Here is a 15699-nt window from a genome sequence, read left to right on the forward strand (position 1 = left end):
GTATTCTCAGTTTGATTTTCTGACTCTCTTCAGTAGGTGGTTATGGATTATAATTGGATATTCTGACAGTTGGCCTTCAGGCCATGACCCAGTTTGAAGTCCCTGCTGTGTTACACAAGATACAAACCCAGCCAGAGTGGAGGTCCTACAACAAAACTTCTGACAGCACTTCCCAGCGCTTCTGCTGGGAAAAAAGAAAAGTTCTCATAAGGTATCAGTTTAGAGCACCAGCTCAGAAACGTCCTGGTAGCTCAGGCTTTGTGCATTTGCTGTCAGGAATTGTTTGAGGACGGTGAAGGTTTTTCTTTGCAGGTGCCAGGATGAGCCAGAGCTGCCTGACCTGAAGCCAGCTGCCCTCCCCTGTGTGAACAGGGCTGGGGAGGGGCTGGCTGGGGAGAGGAGAGCTGCAGGTGATGCACAGGTGGAGTGGGGGCAGGCTGTGGATGGGAGGCTAAGCTGGAAATCAGCATGTCCTGAGCAAAAATGGCTTTGTACTTCACACCAAAAATCCACGGGGTCCTTACCTGCATGTTGTGTTAGCACTGCAGTGTCTGATTTCTATCCAGCTTCCTCACTTGAAAGCCAGACACCCATTTCTGAGGTTGAACAGCAATTGGATGTGCTGCCTGCAGCACATGACAGCTTTCTCCTTGAAAAGTGGCTCCATAATCAAAAATGAATGTGATTCTCAGAGTTCTTTCCTGGTTTTGGAGGTACAAATGTGTATTGGCAGGACCCTGTCATACATTCCACTCTACCAAGCTTTATCTTTAATGAAATTCTGCACAATGCCTAGACTTCCCTTTAAATTACTAATACATTTCCATGTTTTTATGCAGAAAGCAATTGATATCAATACTGTTTCTTACAATTTCAAATTGCAGATCTTTTGCACTCATGGCAGAATTGTTGCTGTTAAAATCACAAAAGTTTAGAGGGATGCTTATTGGCTTTTATTTTATGTGACACTCTGAACCACCAGATGGCTTGAAAAAAACAGGAAAACATATTAATTTCTTTTTCAGCTCTCTGGGAGAAGTATGGTCTAAATCTCCTTTTTTGAGGAACACAGAGGATAATGATCTGTAGCTGAGTTGATTTTTTGGGTGGCTGAAGTTAAGTGCAGTGAAACTCACCCAGAGCACTTTTCTTGCTAACACTGATTCTTCCTCCTGAAGATTCCCCTCAGCAATAAGGAGTGACTCTAAATTCTCTTATTTCTCCAGAATTCTCTCCAACCTGATGCAGCTTTATTTTACCTAGAAATACTTTTCTGCAGTTTAATGAACCTCTAGATTGTCACTTCAGTTACCTTGAGAAAAGCCTGGATAATTATTACAGACAGAAGGAGGGCAATATTCTTCCTGTGTTGTTTGACCAAAACAGATTTTGGTCAAATTTTGGTTAAGAATTTTGTTGTTCCTATGTCTTGTATATTTATTGTTTTGGGGAAAATCCTGCATAGCATTACTCTAAACTTTGATTAGTGTGACTGTGACTGCAGCTGAAATTCCCTTGGGATTCTGCTGTGCTGCCATGTCAGTTCTGTGGGTTGGATTTGTACTTTGAGTACTTATGGTCTAACAGAGAAAAGTAAATGCACCATCTTATGTGGTTTCACTTAACCAGTAACACAGAAGAACCTTCCCTACTTCCCCAAATCCTTTGGTCTGAGAGCATGCTGCAAGGCTTGTTCTAAATTTTGTTAGAAGCAATTTGTAGCTGTGCTAATACACATCATTCTAATGCTCTTTCATCCTGGGAAGGTCTGGCACAGACATAGAAACTGAATTTTCTTGTGAAGGCGTGTAGGGCTGCTGGTTCTGTGTTTTTATCAGCAATAAAAAAAATAAAAATAAAATAGAAGCAATCAGAAAGAAAAGAAGGGGGCAGGGAGGGGAAAGGTGGGAGAAGGAAAAAACCATTAAATGCTGAATTTTGTCCAGAGGCTAGCCATTAGTTCTTCTTAGGGTCTGTCTTTAACTCTGCAGATACTCCTTTCATGTCATTTTTAAATGACTCCTTTTGTGTCATAAAAGAGATGCTTCATTACCTTTGCTCTTCTCTGACTCCACTTCTGTGCCAGTGATTCACAGATCTGCTTTTCCCTCCTGGCCACTTTCATTCACCCCACACTCATTTTGCCCAGCCCTCCTCCAAGTTTTGCTGATATGTCACTGCCCAAAAACCAACTTGGTGTGTTTTGTGCAAGTTCTGCTTTCTCTGACACAAGTCAAACATTGGTTATTTCTGTGTATGAACCCTCTGCAGGCAGATGTGGGACAGTTACACCTTTCCTTTGCACAGCAAACATTCTCTGCCTTTTTGCTTTCCTGATTCTGCCTTGATGGTGATGTGAAAAGTTTTTATGGTCCTTCCATATCTGTGCCCTTCCATCTCTTCAGATTTCTGCCAGCTCTCCATGGGTGTGCAAGGCTTTTTTGTGTAAGACCATTCATAAATCCTACTTACTTTCTATTTTTCTTTTGCCAGTTTTCACTCTTGCCCCATTTCAGCAACCTTAGAGATCACTGGAATCACGTAGAAAAATCTGTCTTGGTGGCCTTTTGACAAGCTTGGAGAAGTAAAGGCTGGAAAAGACTCCACAATCCTTATTTTAGGGAAGATGTTCTTGTCTCGGGCTTCCTAGCTTGTAAATCTTTCTATGATGTTTTTTAAAAAGAAGTTCCACTGTATATTTTTATCAGTTTGAGAGGTTAATGTCCTAATGCACTGTTCCTTTGACTGTTATACCATTAATGTTCCACTGAGCAGTTGGTAATACCAAGTGACCAGAAAGTTTCTGGTTTCCTCTCTCTTGTCCTGATGGGACAGGATGAAAAAAGAAATAAGAAACTCTTTAAACAGATGTAGTGAGTCTTCACAGAAACATGTAAATTGCTGTAGTAATTGTTGGTGCCTAGTAACAAAAATTTAACATCTTATTAACGTTAGGGCATGTTGCATTCTCTTCTCATTACCTTTGTAAGCTTGGCTTATTCTGCAGGGTTCACACATCAACTGTGCCAAAAAAAGTCTTTTCTTAGGTGCAGCTTCCATGAATGATTAATCTGAGATGTGTCTCCAGTATGGGCTTGAGGTGTCTTTTTTCTGCTTTGTAATATTTCCATAACCATTTTTACCTGGGAGCTTCCCCAGCAGCACAATCCCATGAAGCTGTAGGATGCTCTGGTGATGTTTATATGGGATTTATTTGGCACTTTTGGCAGCACATGTGAGTGCATTTGGGATGTAGGTTGGGCTGTCAGTATTGCACCTGCACAATCCTGGGAACTCCTGAGACAAGAGGGACTGAAATCCTGGATCAGGTGAGATGTGCCTTGGCTACTGGGATGTTCTGGTGGTGCTTTCTTGTGTTCCATTGCCTTAAAGATTGTCAGCAAAATGAAATCTCATTGCCTGGTTACTTCTGGCCTCAGTAATGTTTGACTTCATTGCAGAAGAGGGGAACTTCAATATATTAATAATGTAAAGAGAGCAGAGGACAGTGAAATGTTACAAGATTTGCAGGGAAGATGCCCCTGCTAGCTTTGCAATAATTTGTTTCTGAATTTTGAAAAGCAAAATCGTGACTGGGATTAGAGTTGGTGAATTTTGGCACTTTTCTTCTCATTATTTGGAATCCAGAATGCTACTTCCTGCTGTTAATACCTGCTGCTTTTCAATAAATAACAATGGCACCACAAACATGATTATATGGCAGGATGGCTTTCTTTTTCTGTACAGCAAGTAACAGACACAGTCTCTGGCAGCCAAATAAAGAACAGAAAATGGGGAAGAAATAGCACTTGTAGTTCAGAATAAGGAGGATTGGTGGATTTTTTTATTATGCCATTTATAGAACAAAATTTGCATATTGTGCTTCACAAAGGAGTACTATGGGGTAATAATAATACATGAATTGTTATTTGGGATATGAAAGGGTAGATCTTGCAAAAATAAATAATAATGAGGGAAAATAAGAATAATAAAAAGTGAAATTATGTCAAAGCAAGCAGAAGAGTAGGATGATTAAGAATAGGGCAGGCTGCTGAGGACTTGTATTTAAAGGAAAAAAGTGACATGTGAACTTGAAGCCAGGAGTGAAATACAATTTGGCTGAAGTGTGGCTCTGTGTTCCCCAGTCCTGCAGATCATGCTGTGAATGAATAAAGTCACTGCTCTGCATTTCTCATCCTTCTGCTTACTGGGGGAAGCTTGAAAGGCAGAGATTCTACATTTCAGGGAGGGCTCTTAAAATGCAGAGAGATTTCTGTGGGCTCTGCATCAATACTGAACTGTGTATTTACTGAGTGATTTTCAAATGTCTTTGTTATTTTAGTCTCTCTTCTGTTGCTAACAAGATGGAGAATCAGTCATTTGGGTTTATTTACGTTCTCAAGAAAACCAGAGTATTTTTCCCACCTTAGCAGAATTTCTTAGAACCTGAAGAGAAAATGACTTGGCAAATCTGCTCTCAAAACTAACCAAAGCTGTTGTGTCTCTGTGGCCTTAATTGTGTATTTTCTGTCCTCTCTTTCAGGTGGCCAGTGCTTGTCGTGGGGGTGGAATGAGCATGGCATGTGTGGTGATGGCACAGAAGCAAACTCTCCTGTCCCAAAGGCAGTCAGAGCTCTTGGCTGTGCAGAACAGATCCTAATTGGATGTGGGGCAGGACACTCCATGGCCCTGTGTCACACTCCTCCCCAGGGAATCAGAGCTTGCTGCATGGGGATGGACACCTCTGCACTGTGTAGCTCTGGAGCTCTACAGGACAATTGCCCATGATTAACACAGTAGCTGGAAACTGCAGATAATTTTCCTAAATCCAAAAGGAACAACTATGCTTAAAAAGCTGTAATATTTAAAAAATTGTTTCCTGGGTTCTTGCCACTGGAATGGACTTTCTTACCCACAGACAGAATTAGACATTCTGCCTTGATGCAATACAACTGAAGAGAGATTTTCATTTTCTCGTTCTTTTGAGAAGTCTTCGAGGAAGAAAGTGCTCAATGTCTTCTTGGTGTGTCAATTCAGTGTGAAGAAATGGTCTGAGCAGGTGGTTTTTGTTATTTTATCTTTACACCATGGTGTGTTGCACCTTCCACTGTGCTTGTGGGCTCCCAGCAGCTCAGAAAATCGTTTGTGTCACAGAGAAATACCAGTGAACATGACTAGATGCCTACACACCTTTTCAGCAGAAGATTAGGATAAAATTTAAAAAAAGCAATATAATTTAGAAGGCTGGCAGAAGGGGAAAATGAGGCCCTTTTGAAGCAGCTTTGTGTTGATTGAACTGTGGAAGGAGCAGGATTTTTCATGGGCTGTGCTCTGTGCCTGACATCAGTTTGTTATAGATTTACAGGGGTGCAGATATGCAGGAATTATCACTAGCTTGCAAACCAAACCTGGAGTTTCTGAAGCTATTCATTAGGGAAGGAAACTTCTAAGAGCTCTTGGAAACAATCAAAAAGTTCTTCTCAAAGGGCATAAATCACTTGTGGCTGTTGAGGACAGATTGATCCAATGTAGCTCCTGTGTTTCCATCTGCCTTGGGAAAGGAAGACATCAGAATCTAAGCAGAAAGATTTTACAAATTCAAGCCTGAAAGGCAGACCAGGATGCTCCTGACAATTTCAGGTTGGTTCTCACTTCTGCCTTGCAGCCCAGCTGAGTTGCTGTTCACAGCAGCCCCCAGTGCTGTGGGGTGGGGGCTTGGCAGAGGATAAAGATTTATCACTTGTTTGGTAGGAGAAAGGAGAAAGTGTAAAATGAGCTGTCCTTGGATATTATTAGCTGCTTATGTTGAGCAAAATTTTGGAAGCTATTTGTAAAACTGATTTTTTCCATACAAATACAGTGGATGCCATTAAACTGGATGTTTACCACCCACAATACTTAACATTTGCTGTGGTATTCAACATATTTCAAGTTCTAAATATAGAGAATTCTACTGTGTAGTAAATGCACCTTTTAATGAGACCTACTGTTGCTAAACAGTGGTTTTATTTTTCAAGCAGGCCTGCCAGGGGAGAAGCCTTACAGAATTACAAAATGTTTGAGAGGAAGGCTCTTAGGGAACAGGACAGGAAGATCTTCTAATGGTGTATCAGCTTACACATGAAGGGGAAGGAATTAAGGTGATAATATGGGCTGCATGGGTTTTATCACTCTTGGTTTTCCAGCAGTTATAGTTCCTGGCTGCACTTCCAAGAGTATTTGATTTTTCTATTCAAACAGATGAGAAACTTGAGCAGACTATGAAGCTGATTTTAACTATTATAGATAAAAAAGAATAATCAAATGGGTCCTCTACAAAATATGTAGAATTAAGATTTCTGTTGTAAAATTTTTTTTTGTTTAAATTCATGTGTTTGACCTCTTGCACTTTTAATTATCTAAGTTGAGATTTATTGGCTGTTCTCAATGCCACTTTCTGGATACCAAAGCTTCTCTGTTATATGCACTGAACAATTTCTCATGCTTTCTTTGACAGTCCTGTCTGAGGTTTCCATTTGTGATTTCTGCAAAATCCGTGTACCAAATAAACATGTTCTCTTGCTTCAGTAATCATTTCCTCTAAACAAGTCTGTTCCTTGGTTAATCACAGCCAGTATGTGCCTTACATGAGATTTACTGCACTGGACATGTTTTGACTGTGGTGCTGTTGCTGCAGTTTATTGCAAAGGAGTCCAACAGATTATGTAACAAATAAATGTGAATTGAATATTTGAAATCGTTTTCAATTTTTCACGCCTGTAATGCAAACACACTTTTGGAACCCAAAGAAGGATTTGGGGTGATAAGGTGAAGACAGAAAGGAGTATTGTCAGTTTGTTCCTGGTCCTCATCTGGTGTCTCATATCTGCATCTGGTCTTCATTTGAAAGGCAAGAACTTCATTTTTCTCTCCTTTGTTGTGCCTGTAGAGGCTGAAGACTTTGGGAAGTAATGACTTTCCTTGATGAAGTGAGTGCTTTGTCCTCAGTCAGGGCTCCTGGGTGCTGCTCTAGTACAGAGAGAACAGAATTCACTGTAGAAGGTGCAGGGCTGAATGGCAACATCAGGTTGCTGCTCATTCTTTCAGAAGTGAATGCCCTGGTTTGGATGTCAGTGGCTTTGTTTGCAGAGTAAAGCACTGCACAAAATCAAACATTTCTCTGGGAGAAAGGGAACACACTGGGAAGAGTTCCTAATCAAGTGGAAGAAGACAACTTTCCATGGTGATGTTAAGAGTTTTTGCCTGCTGCCTGTTGATAATCCTCACGGAGAGGGTCAGTCTGTGCAAGGCAAAATGCAGATCCAGTGTGCACAGAGTCCTTGAACAGATCTTCTGGGATAGACAAAGCAAGGAGCCTGTTACATAAGCGTTCTGCATTCAGGTTCAAATGGACATGACCTGACCAAGTTTGTAATATATAAATATTTTAAAAAGACACGGGAACAAGTTAAGGAAGTGTCTGTGCAGTGCTCTCCCCTCCCGTTTTTGGAAGGTAAGTAAACCTGCCAGTGAGCTGACGTTCATCAGGGAGAACAAGCTGTGAACTGGTGACTTTCAGTGCAGAGGAGTTCCAGGCCTTTGGGTGGAGGGGAAGAAGGAGAGGAAAGGTGTTCGATGCCTTTCTTTGTTTGGAGTCCTAAGGGCTCTGCAGCTCTGACCCGTGCAAAACCTCCCCGTGCACCTGCACAAGACTCTCCTGTGCCAGTCCAATGAACCTTGGTGGGACAGTGACAATGTGTGTGTTGTGTCTTGGGGGATTTGTTTGGGCCTCTGGGTGGTCTCTGATGTTCTTGGGTGTGGCATTCTGAGTCACTCTTGTGCTCAGCCCTGTGTTTGAAGTGTGTCCATTTGAAAGGTGAAGATGGTTTGCCCAGTCACCATTTCTTACACTTCTCTGCATGCTGGCAGTCCCTTCAGTGTCCTGCCATCTGCTGCCACCACAAAGGTCACTTCCAAATGAGTGGCTGGAGCTTTTGCTCAGCTGCATGTTTTGAGCACAGGGAAATTGTGGGGAGGATGGGAGAAGGTGATTTGATTTTGCTTTTTATGGCATGTTTTGAATTGTGACACTTGGAGATGGGGATGGACAAGGGATGAATGAGATCAGTTTGAGAGAAAGGTGACCATGGAAAAATATTTAAATGAATGGCAATAGAGAGCCTGACAGAGTCAGCTGAAACAGGGAAAAGGAGGGGGAGGACTGAGCCAAGATACAGCTCCTGAGGACTGAATAATCTCACAGCAAAGCAGCATTGCAGCCTGCCAGAGTGGTGGGAGTGAGATGAGAGACAAACTATTCTGTTTCAGGGATGTTATTGTTCTCCCTCTTCCACTGTTTATTTATAACAATGTGAGTTGTTGACCTGCAATGTTTGGGTTTTTTCTCCTTCACAGCACATCTTGAAATTTCCAGTTCTCAGCCAAAACTGCAACATCTGTCCTTGCAGACTCAGAAATATTTTGGTCAGGCCTCTGATCTAGTCCAGCATTTAACCAAATACTTACTATTTTTTCCATTTGATTTCATGAACTCTGGATCTGATTGAAACAAGACTTAAGTAATTTTGGGACTCCCAGTTCCTTTTTCTCTGTGTCAGAAATCAAGACGATGACAGATCTTGGTCATGAGCAATTTTGGTATTTTTATGGTGCATGGTAAGTCTTGGGATTTTTCTTTTAGCAAGGTATTTTCTTGAAAAGGACTCCAGAATTTTTAATCTGTATTTGAGTCTTGCTTATGCCGTTTGGTGCTAGCTGAAAATTCCAAAGGCTTGGAATGGATACAGCCTGGGGGAGAGAATCATCTTGTGTTGTTTTGATTGTGGTTCAAAATGTGCACAGTAGGAAAGTGGTGCTTACATGGAATTCGCTGACAACTCCAGCTGACACAAAAATAATTGGCCACTCTAACTTTTTACATATCAATGTCTTGATACATGTGCAAAAAAGAGGCAGGACATGCTTTGTTCTTTTCCTTTAGCTTTTGTGCTGTTCTCATTTCCCAGTAAATGCTGATCTCACATGTTTTGCTCTATGGTAGAAAGAAAAGTAGCCTTGAATTTAAATGCTCTGCTTTTGTGGACATGGCCTTCTACTGGGTGAATGGAACTGAAGATGTAGGTCTGTGCCATAAGTGCCTTTGAAGTTAATTTGGAGAACTGCATGTGTAAAGCCATTGTTATTTTGTAACCCAATTAGATGTGAAAGGACTGAAGCAGGCACATTCCTGAGCTATTTGTGCATTCCATTCAGGTTCATCAGTCAGTTGTCTCAGCATTCACCTGTTTTTAATGCAGCAGCAGTTTTTACTCATCAGTGCCTCTGTAAAACATCGAAATAGAGTATGTGACTGAAAATATTCAGCAGTGAAAATAGTTTCTGTATTTGAATCATGGCCTGGATGAACCACGTGTTTCCTTGTGGGAGAGTGAGGAAGCATAAATTTAGAGTATTGGGAGAACACATTCTTCAGCTTGATTGGAAACAAGAACAACAAAGTAGTTATTCCTGAATAAAAGCTGCCTCTGAAGGATGGGAAAATTCAGGGCTGACATTTACTTTGCACAATTTTCTCTGGCATTTTTATTTTGTGGCGTGTTGGATTTTGTCCCATTTCCAGATGTAATTCCAATTCCCACCTTGGCTGGCCTCTCCCTCACTTCCTCCCCACCTTCCTCATCTGTTTCCAGGCTGCTTTGCCTGTAGCCACTCTGCAGGCTGGGGGGGAGTTGTGTCTTCGGGTCTTGGATCCAGACTTTGTAAGTGGAGTTTCAGAATTTCAGTTCAGTATTGTTCCAGTGCTCCGTGGTCACCACAGTTATTTAAGTGCCTATGCACACTTTGCTAGCAAACTCATTTTTACCATTTTTTTTTGTATTTAGCAGTGAGGCCAAGAATTGGGAGATTTTTAATGTTCTGACATGACTTGAGTTTTTGGCTGCAAATGTCAAGGGAGTTTAGCTTTTGTTTTGTTTTTACTGATTTGAATGCATGAAGACATGTGGTACCTAAATTAGGGCAGCAGAGGAGTTGCCAATCAGTAATGAAAATGCTCTGTCATTTTAACTGTGTGGGTGCTTAATCATTTTCCATAATAATCCTCTGCTTTAAAGTACAAAAGAAAAGGGATTCCTACAGGGGCATTGTGTTCTTCTGCAGACAAGGAAATGTGGCATCTTTTAAATAATGAAGAGACACTTCTCTCCTCTGGTGCTTTAATTCTGAGTAGATTGATTACAATAACTATTCCTTCTTAAATATGGCTTTTCCTCTTTGGACATCAGGACACTTTAAAAAGAGGATAATGTCACAGAATAAGAAGCTGAGGCACAAAAAATTAAATTGGCCCAACCAAGGTAACCCAGCATGTCCACAGGGGAGTGAAGAAGGAAATTCCCATTTCCTGAGTCCCAGGCCAAGGCTCTCCCTCGTAGGCTGGTGGCTCTTGCTGATTATTTTGGGTAAATCTCACTGCCACCCTTTCCCTCTCTTCTCTCCCTTCTTTCCCACTCACTGCTCATTGCTGTTTCCATTGCTCCTGCTTGCATAACCCATTTTCCAAACTCCTCCTGTGCCCTTCTCCTTTCCCACCTCCTGAGCTGCTGCTGCCTTTTCTGCAGTCACCCACTCGCAGTGACACCCCAGCCCTCTGTGCCACCCCTGCTGAGCCCCTGCAGCCCAGAGGCACTGCAGGCACCTCAGAGGGACAGCTCAGTGACACAAATGCAACATTTTGCCTTTTGCTGCCCAAGGAATCTCTGGCTTGGGCAGCAGGGGAAACGAGAGAAACCTTAGAGAAGGTGCTTTTAATTTTTGGTACCTGGAGATGTTTGGAGCTATGCACTGGCATGAAGTTTTTTAGATGTTCAGGTGAATGCTGAGAGCTGAAAACCTGGCTTTGGCAGGCTGAGACAGGGAAGGTATCTTGTTACAGCTTTGCTTTGTCAGATAAAGAAAGTCAAGAGATGCAGTTCTGGAGCTGTTTTTTAACATTCAGGTCAATTTGAATTCAAATTCTTGATTGCAAATGAACATTTGTGTTTCCCTAGGAGAAGAGTTGGGCACTTAGAGTCCTAGATGAATGGGAGTCCTGGACACACAGGTATTTTATGCCCAAACTCAGGTAAGTGAGTGACTTAAACATGGCCTGCATAATCTAAGCATGTTTTCATGACGTGAAGGCAGTTTGTGTGTGAGCTCAGAGGTAAGTTCCTTCCAGGCAATACATGGAAAGCAGAGAATTCGGCTGCCTTGTTTTGAAATTATGAAAGGGATATGCAAAGTGGCAGGGTAATATCTTCAGGATATCTTTTCTGTATGCAGCTCTGTGCTCAGTTCCTTTTTGAATGCTCTTGCCTTAGCCCTGCTTGCTCTCTGCTGTGTTTCAGTTGGCTCATTTGTCCTAGCAGACATTTGTTTCAGTGATGTATTTTCTTTTTGGCCCTGAAACTTTAAGGAGAGAGGAGGCAATTTACATGAAAAATCATTTTATCCAGATTAATGACTGCTGCGCTTGACTGTTATCACAGCGGTTTTAGCTGCGGTTTCTTTTTTTTTATTGGAGTGAGAAAGCAGAAACCTCTTCTCAGAAATTTCTTCTGTCTGAAATTGCAATTGTGGAGACATATCAGGCTGGTCCAGAGAAAATCAGTCCCTTCATGCAGTCAGAGGAAAAGCTGTATGTGTGGAAGGTGTGCTTGAGCTGTGCTTTAAGGGTTAGCAAGTAATAATCCACTAATTGCCACTGGGTTCAGATGAAGGGCCAGCTCTGGCTTTTAGAGCTGGGAGCTCACTGCTGAAAGCTGAGTGTACAGAGGAGGAAACACAGATGTTCATTTCCAGCAGGGAACAGGCAGAATGTGACTGAACTGCAAAACCAACTGCTGCTCTTACTTGCCATGGTGTGAACTCAGAGTTGCTGGTGGCATCACTGAAGCCTGAAGTCAGAATCTACCCACGTGTATAGTTTTAATGCTTTAATAAAGATATGTAGCTCCTGCAGGGAGAGGAGGCAGGCTTGAAGGAATTAATGTTTTAATCATAATGCCTGAGCAAAAGCTCCTTAACTGCAAGGCAGCTGGGAGGATGTGGCAAATTTCGTGTAGGATTCAATGCAGCAGCTTCTGAGATTTTCCATTCTCTTGTTTTCCTCTCTCCTTTGTGTTGTCAGAGCTGCCAGTGTTGTGCAAGGGGTACCCTGGGGTCCAACAGATCTCAAGGTTTAGAGCTTCCCCTGAAGGTTGGGAAGCGTGGTTCTGTTTCTGAAGGGTTTGTACAAGGGTGAGCTCAAATCAGAATGGGCACAGAGGGGAACCTAAATGAAAATGAGAGTGGGGAATGTAAAAAAGCAGCACAGAAAGAGTTTTACCCAGCCTGTTCTCTAAGGATCAGATATATGCAAAGTGCAGTGGAAGGTGAAGACCTGCATGGGATTTCCAGGGCTGAATTGTTGGTATTCCTTATGGTAATGGAGAATTAGCACTGGGCCCTTGAGTCAGTGTTAAATAAAAAATGGGGCAGATAAATCTATTTCTGGATTCTTAATACATTGTAAGAGGAAAAGTTGTTCATTAAGCAAATCCTGGATGAATCTGGATGTTAACTCTGGAGGTAAGAAATTTATCTTCTGAGAATGACAGCATAGAAACAGTGTGAGAAAAATAGTTCTTGGGAGAAACTAAAGCAGAAATCAAGTACATAATGCTGTATCAAGGACAATTATGTACAGATTATGTACAAATTCAGATTATCAGCCTTTCCTCTATTCCTAACACACAGCTTGAGGTCTTCCTTGTTTTTCTTTTGGAGTAGAGTTTTGTGACGACAAGGTCCAGCTGCAGTTGGGGATTTTTTGTGTATAATTTAGCACTTACCAGAGCCATGAGTTTTCTTCTGGGTTTTTTTGTGTTTAATCTCTACTTCCTCCAGAATGTAGGGACTCTATTCCTTTACATTTCCAGTCCCATCAGCAGATGCTGTAGCCAGTCTAGAAGGCTGCCAGCTCTTGTGCAGCTCCTCCCGTGAGGATAAAGGTGAGTATCCTTCCTTTACAGAAGTACTTTACCAAAAATGCTCAGGTAACCAGAGTGCTGTTGGCACGTAGTCCATGGCTGTCATTTGTAGCATCTAAAATGAAATTTAATCCCATCGTGTTTCTCAGCTCTTACTGGTGCATGTTTTGTGTGACTCGGACACCTGGATTTCTTTCAGTTTCGTGTTTTTGAAGAACAAGTGAAGGACGGGGCCCAAAGAAGTAAAAAAAAAAACTGAATTCATTTAATCAGCTAAAAAGACAAACATTTATTATTGTTGAGGAGGGAAAAGGAAGATACCTAGATCATTATAGGGGTTTTTAATCTTCCCTTGTAAAATTACTAATGGTGTGAATTCTTTAGACATCGGTTGTATCAAGTGTTTGCAGGCTTCATTTATTATCTACTAACCAAAATTAGCATTGTAGAACCAAAGCAATACCAAGCTTTTCTCCTACATTTCTGTTGAGAACACTGTATTTATTCAAGGTTTTAGAAGCAAGTCTCTGGAAACCCCTGATTGCTTCAGAAAAGGATTCCCCTTTACACTATACAGCAGGCACTGAAACCATGATACAAAATTTATTTTCATGCTAGAATTGTTTTGCATAACATTGTGCATGCATTTTACTCAGTACTAAATTGCATACAATGCTGTTGTCTTGTTTCTTAAACTTTGAGACCATTTATACTTGAGTATTTTCCTGATTTTGTACTATAAGTCCCAGTTTTAAAATAACACCTCTTTTGTTTAAAATTCATACTGATTACTTAATATGAACAATTTATGAAGGGTCTTTACGTTGGATCTATACATCAATAAAATACAACATAACCAGAGCTGGAAAATTAGCCAGCTGTTACTGTCAGGTCCGAAGGAAGGTCCCATGTGTCACAAGCATGCCAACAAAAACAGACAGGAAAAAGTTTTTCTTATTTTTATACACTTCTAGTTGGAGTAAAAGTTCTTGTTTCCATGTTGGTGTGATGAACTGTGAAGGCGTGGTCAATATGACCGATGACTGCCTGATTGCACTTTTTAAAACCATTACTCTGTATCTTGTATACAAAAAGAAGCGATCCATAGCAAAGAAATGTACAGTTTTATCATGTTTTACATTTTGGCTACAACAATGTATGTAAAAGTAAAGAGCTTTGAAAGAAAATATATAACTTTGCCTTTTTTTTCTTTTTTTTTTTTTTTCCCTTAGTCATACATTTGCAGTGTTCCTTGTGTGTGTGTTGTTTTGTTGTTTTGTTGTTGTTGTTGTTTTTTTTTTTTTTTTTCATTTTCATTTTTGTCTTCATGCAAGTCATGCTATGGAAAAAAAAATAGATTAAAAAAAAAAAATCTTCTACAGTTTTGTTACATTTTGGCCGTAGAAAAAGCCTGCATCTCTAGTACAACTCCAGAACCACGAAGAATCATCCATAAAACCTGCATGGAGCGAGTTAACTGTGTCCAAATGAGAAGGTCTTCAATGCCTGCACAGTTCCACAGAGATGTTTATTAGCCATCAATGTTCATCTCCATCTTGCCTTGTCAGGTCACTCTGACTGCCTCTGTTGGCATATATTTAGCAATGACTGGACTTTCTTTGCAAAGATCTGCATGTAAAGAATACAATCAGTACTTGAGCTTCTTCCCTGCGCTTTTCACATCAAGCTCGGCATCTTAGTGTTAAAGGAAGGAGGAAAAGGTGAAATAGCTACATGCAGAGGCAGCCATATTCTTCTTCAACAGGTTTTTTTTTTTTTTTTTTTCCCATGCAGTCAGCCAGACTGAGACCTCTCTACAGTGTGTCTGAGTATTGCTTTCAGCTTAAAATAGGTGCCCATGCAAAGTTTCATCCTACTGTGCTTGTTTGCTCAAACTCCTGCAGGGTTCCTATGGCTCAAAAATATCCTGAGAAAAGCAAAATCTTCCATCGTTGGCACGTTTCAGCATCGACTAAACGCCTAACCCATTCCAAACAGAGCCAGTCCATCCACCATTAGCCACAGAAAGCATATGCTAGCAGGATGCACCAGGAGGGAAACCAGGGTGCATCTACCCTTCATCCTCTATCTGCCACCATGCAGCACGGATGGCCCCAGAACCAGAGCAATGCCTGCCTGTTGTCATCTGAGTGCTCTTTGGCAGTGGTGTCACCTAAGCAATGGGTGCCACTGCCAGACATTGCATCTTCACCTTAGTCACCTGGGCTATATGCAACATGGCATAGGCTAATTAGAGTAAAGCTTTTTAGACCATTCTCTGCTACTGATCCATGCTACAAAATAGATGGGATGGGAGACCAAGAACGTCTCACTGGGCTAGGAGAGCTGTAGGGCGCAGACACTGAGGATAATCCTATCGCTTTTCCACTTATGCCAGCTATGCTGTTAAGGCTCCGTGACATTTCGTAACCTTCATTTAAAAGAAAAATGCAGAGTACAGCATTGGATCAATGACAGAATGGACTAAGAATGAGGTCAACATTGTAGCCAGTTCAATAGCATCTGCATGCACGGACATGCCGAGAGTAGTATCGCTTGCAACATGACTCAGAAGGCCGTTGAAATACAGAAAAAGTTTAAAATATATACATTTTCTTTAAAAAATCATCATTTCTCAAGGTGGTCAGGCTATGTAATTGATCCTACAGGCAGCAACATGGTTGTACCC

At 41.3% G+C, this 15699-nt stretch overlaps 2 protein-coding genes across 13 annotated transcripts in view; one reads left to right on the forward strand and one right to left on the reverse strand.

The window, feature by feature from the left end:
- SERGEF (secretion regulating guanine nucleotide exchange factor) overlaps window positions 1-6570 on the forward strand; it is a 128647-nt gene extending 122077 nt beyond the window's left edge. For all 6 annotated transcript variants that reach the window (XM_088175496.1, XM_088175498.1, XM_088175497.1 and 3 more), the window contains one exon: window positions 4544-6570. In XM_088175496.1, the coding sequence (XP_088031622.1) occupies window positions 4544-4788 (245 nt within the window). In that variant the 3' untranslated portion in view covers window positions 4789-6570. The remainder of the gene's footprint in view (window positions 1-4543) is intronic.
- The window catches only part of KCNC1 (potassium voltage-gated channel subfamily C member 1), a 111259-nt gene that overhangs the window by 3030 nt on the left and 92530 nt on the right, over window positions 1-15699 (reverse strand). For 2 of the 7 annotated variants that reach the window (XM_088175490.1, XM_014876294.2), the window contains one exon: window positions 13275-14639. The exons of 3 other annotated variants lie outside the window; for them this stretch is intronic. In XM_088175490.1, the coding sequence (XP_088031616.1) occupies window positions 14575-14639 (65 nt within the window). In that variant the 3' untranslated portion in view covers window positions 13275-14574. Of the gene's footprint in view, window positions 1-13274; window position 15699 lie in introns of those variants that run through there. 2 more of the 7 variants (XM_014876295.2, XM_088175488.1) reach the window with 2 other exon arrangements.

Source organism: Sturnus vulgaris, chromosome 18 (genome assembly GCF_052056855.1).
Source record: "Sturnus vulgaris isolate bStuVul1 chromosome 18, bStuVul1.hap1, whole genome shotgun sequence".
NCBI classification, from domain to species: domain Eukaryota; kingdom Metazoa; phylum Chordata; class Aves; order Passeriformes; family Sturnidae; genus Sturnus; species Sturnus vulgaris.